At 55.1% G+C, this 4,138-nt stretch overlaps 1 protein-coding gene across 1 annotated transcript in view; it reads right to left on the reverse strand.

Moving 5' to 3' along the window:
• Positions 1-3,649: 3,649 nt before the first annotated feature.
• Positions 3,650-4,138, reverse strand: part of RAB27A (RAB27A, member RAS oncogene family) — an 11,082-nt gene continuing 10,593 nt past the window's right edge. Inside the window, 1 exon segment of the mRNA XM_015419746.1 lies at positions 3,650-4,089. Within this exon segment, the coding sequence (XP_015275232.1) occupies positions 3,891-4,089 (199 nt within the window). The 3' untranslated portion in view covers positions 3,650-3,890.

A 4,138-nucleotide genomic window follows, 5' to 3' on the forward strand; every position in this document is an offset into this window, starting at 1 on the left:
GAGCTTCCCGCCCCACTCTCTGCGGGCCGGGCAGCGGGGGCGCGTCCATTCCTCGAGCGGGGCCCCACATGCAGGGTGACAAAAAAGGCGGCCGCTGCTGCAGCCCTGCGAACTGGAGGGAGAGGCCGCCTCCCTCCCTCCCTCCCGAGGGGAAGGTCCCCTTGGCGCCCTCTTGGCACCAGCCTCGCCGCGGATCACGTGGGGCCGCCCCCGACCCCTGGAGAAGGGGCGCCAAGGAGGGGGTGGGGTCAAGGGGAGGCCGGGCTGTGGCGGGGGCGCTTACAGCTTTCCAGAGGGGACCCCCCCACACCGCCCCTCTTCAGGAGAGCCCTGCCAGTGGGCCAGGGTCCCTCCAGTCCAGCCTCCCCTCTCCACACACAGGGGGGGGGGCCCTTCCTTCCCGCCCTTGGCCCTCTTCCCTGGTTCCCTCACAGTCCCAACTCCTCCTCGCAAGGCCATACTCCCCTGGCATCTGTCCCTGGTTGTAACCGCACCCGTTGGTCCCCCCCCCCCCCCCGGAGAAGGGGGGGGCGGAAGGGAGGCCTGGCCTCAGTGTCGTCTGGAAACAAAGAACACCCCCCAGGGTGATGAGTGACAGGGGTGAACACGCGTGTCGTGTAGAATGTCAGTTCCGGGACAGGGCTGAACCGGGATCCCACAGGGGCCAGCCAGCGCCTCTGGACGCCCAACGACAGGGCAGAGAGGCCGAGGCCTTCCCCTGAGGCTGCCTCCTGGCTCTGGGGTTCAGAGGACTAGTGCCACCCATAGACTTCTCTCCTCCAGGAATCCATCCAATCCCCTTTAAAGCTGCGTGTTCCTGTGGCCATCGCTGCATCCTCTGGCAGCCAACTCCACATTTTAATCACTCTCTGTGTAAAGTTGCATTTCCTTTTGCCTTTCCCTGCTCATCCGTTCCACTGGACGCCCTCAAGTTCTACTGTTTTGGGAGAGGGAGAAAAATGTCTCTTTGCCAACACTCTCCACCCCATGCATGATATCATAAACTTCTGTCATGTCCCCCCCTTGGCCGTCTCTTTTCTAGACTGAGAAGTCCCAGAGACTCTCCAGCCTTTTCCTCACAGGGAAGGTGCCCCAAATAATCTTGGTCACCCTCCTCTGTACTTTTCCCAGCTCTGCAGTGTCGTTTTTAAAGATACGGTGACCGGAACTGTACGCAGTATTCCAAGTAAGGCTGCACCACAGATCTATACTGGGGCATTACAATCTCGTCTGTTTTATGCTCAATCCCTTTCCTAATAACCCCTAACACAGAGTGTGCCTTCTTCACCACTGCAGCACACAATGGGGTTGGCACTCTCATGGAGCCACTGCTTCCTTCCCTCCACTGTGAGACCTGTCCATTGATTTCTACTCTTTGCTTCCTGTCATTTAATCCATAAGTGAGGCACCTTGTCAAAAGCCTTTTGGAAGTCCAAGTATATAATGCCTACCAGAGGTCACTGCTGTCTACATACATGTTGGCTTTCTCCAAGAACTTCAAAAGGTTGGTGAGGCAGGACTTCCCTTTGCAGAAGCCATGCTGATTTTCCCTCATCAGGCACTGTCCCTCTAAATGCCTAAGAATCCTGTCAATTTTTTCCTCTCCACATTGACACAGAGAGTACTCCATCTTTCTGTATTATACCTCTGAGGATGCCAGTCACAGCTGCTGCCAAGACCACGGCCATACAGCTTGGAAAATCTACAACTAATTCTGTCTTTGATTTCAGTTTATACTAATTTGCCTGGGACAGACATTAGGCTGACTGGCCTGTAATTTCCTGGTTACCCTCTGGATCCATTTTTAAAAACTGGTATCACATTTGCAACTCTCCAGTCTTCTGGTACAGCGGCTGAATTTAGTGATAGTGATATATGTAACCTATCTCACATCCAAGTTCCTTCAGAATTCTGGGGTGTATGCCACCAGGACCTTGATTTTTTTACTTTCCCCAATAGGTCTTAATCTCTGGTCACCTCAATTTGGCTCAGTTTTTCAGATTCCCTTCAGGAAAACGGTGGCTGTGGCCTGGGGTTACGTGCCCCACACCTTCCACACTGAGCACAGAAACAAAAAGGTCACTGAGCCTCCTTGCCATCTCCCCACCTTCCTTTAGCAAATCTTGTATTCCTTGGTCATCCAAAGGCCCCACTGCTTCTCTGGCTGGTTTCCTGCTCCAGATTTATTTTAAAAAGTGGTTATTGTTTCTCTTGATGCTTTTAGTAACCCGCTGTGTTTTGCTAAAATCTGTGGTCCCCCCTGTTCCACTCGCTGGCGCAGACCTTCCACTTTTTAAGAGAAGCCCCTTTACTTTTTATAGCTCCCTCGACTTGCATTGTTAACCACGCAGGCCTTCTTTTAGACTAGGCAGTGCTTTTCCTGACCTGTGGAATGCATTCCGTTTGGGCCTCAATTAGTGTGGTTTTAAATAGCCTCCAAGCTATTTAAAGCTCTTCCCTCTCACTACATCCAGATTTTCATGAAGATGCACTGAGAGGTGTTCTCTGGGGACTCTCGACATGCCCCCAGCGTCCTTCCAGACGGAGGCTCTGAAGCGGTGGAAGCCCCTTGGCCACCCTCCCATAACCTGCTCTCCCCCCCGCCCCCCCGGCACAAACACCGCCCACTGTCCACGCAAGCAGGCTACACGTCCTTCTCCAGGTTACCCACTTCCTGAATCAGATCTGCCAAGCAGCAAGAGAATGTTTCCGCTCGCAGTTCCGGGGCTTGACAGAGTGTGCCGGGGAGGCTGCGGAGCGCCTGGCTGGCTCGTCTGGGCTCCTGGCTCTGGACGTGAGTGGCACACAAGAGTCCAGGCCCAGGTGCCCAAGAGTGATTGGGTGCTGGGGTGGAGGGTAGCCAAGGCAAGAGCATTTGGGAACATGGGGAAAATGTAGAAAAATGCAGCCAGGCTGAAAACGCACAGGGTGGTGGGCACGGCCTTATGAGACGTCCAAGAGAGGAGGCAGGCAGTCATTCCAGTCTGCCACTTAAAAGTTCGGGGGACTGGGTTGCTCTTGACTGTTTCTGTCCTGTGCGAAAGATGCTCCGGGAAGGTTTGATTTGATTGGATTTATTTAATTTGTTATCCTGCCCTCCTGGCCTAGGCGTGACAAGTGTCCTTGGGAAAGGACAGGTTCTGCCCGACCTTGCCGTTGAGAGTCAGTGAACTGCTTTGGGTTGCTGATTACATACAAGGAAGCCATCACCACAAACACCCATTTGCTCCTCTTGGGACAAACAACACACACCCAGAAACCAGAGGTGTAAACAGAGAAGAAGAATGAATTAAAGTAAAGTAAGACCTCACCACGCCAGAGCCCCCCGCACTAACAGTTTCGGTCCCATTGGGATGGAGGTTCTCTGCACCAGTGGGGGTGTGCTTGGGACCAAGACATTTAACGGCAAGCGTGAGTTGGCCCTAGATTCCTGTCAAAACACAAGCAAGACCTGCGCATGACCCTCCTGCACTTCCTTTCAGGGCACACCCTTGTTGCCCACCTACGTTCAGGCAGGCGGAGGTCTCCGTGTGCCTCCAGCACTTGCCTTGGAAATGCCTGGAAGGAGGTCATCGAGAACAGAATCTCTCTAGCCATTAGCAGTAAGTGACTCTTGCATCTCTCCCAATAATTGGTTTTATTGCTGCCATGAGAGGATCTGAATTCCATTAAGGGGGCAAAAGTACTCAGGGCAGGAGAGCCCCCCCCCCCGGATGCCATCAGTCCTTGGCTAGTTTGCAAAGCGCCAGGTGGGCCCCCGAGGGAGGGGAGGAACCTCCAAGCTCTTCCACGGGATTGCGCAGGGCAGGGCAAGAGCGGCCCAGGGGCGGATCCCGTTGAGCGTCACCCTGGGTCCTCTAATGGCCGTCCGGGCCTCCCGCCTGGGGCCCTCAGCAGCCGCATTTGCTCTTCTCTTTCTCCTCAGGGAGCCGCTCTGTGGAGCTGTGGCCATTGGACTGCACGACCCCTTCCGGGATCCAGGACTTGTCCACACACCGTTCCATGCGCTTCATGATGAGGTCCAGCAGCGTCTCGATGGCCGCGCTCACGTTGGTCCCGCTGGCCGCGCTTGTTTCGAAGTACGGGATCCTGCAGAGGGCGAGCGGAGTCAGGCGGCGGCCGGCTGAGGCCGGGGGGG

The sequence above is a fragment of the Gekko japonicus genome, unplaced genomic scaffold (genome assembly GCF_001447785.1).
Source record: "Gekko japonicus isolate JY-2015 unplaced genomic scaffold, Gekko_japonicus_V1.1 scaffold1945, whole genome shotgun sequence".
Lineage (NCBI taxonomy): Eukaryota > Metazoa > Chordata > Lepidosauria > Squamata > Gekkonidae > Gekko > Gekko japonicus.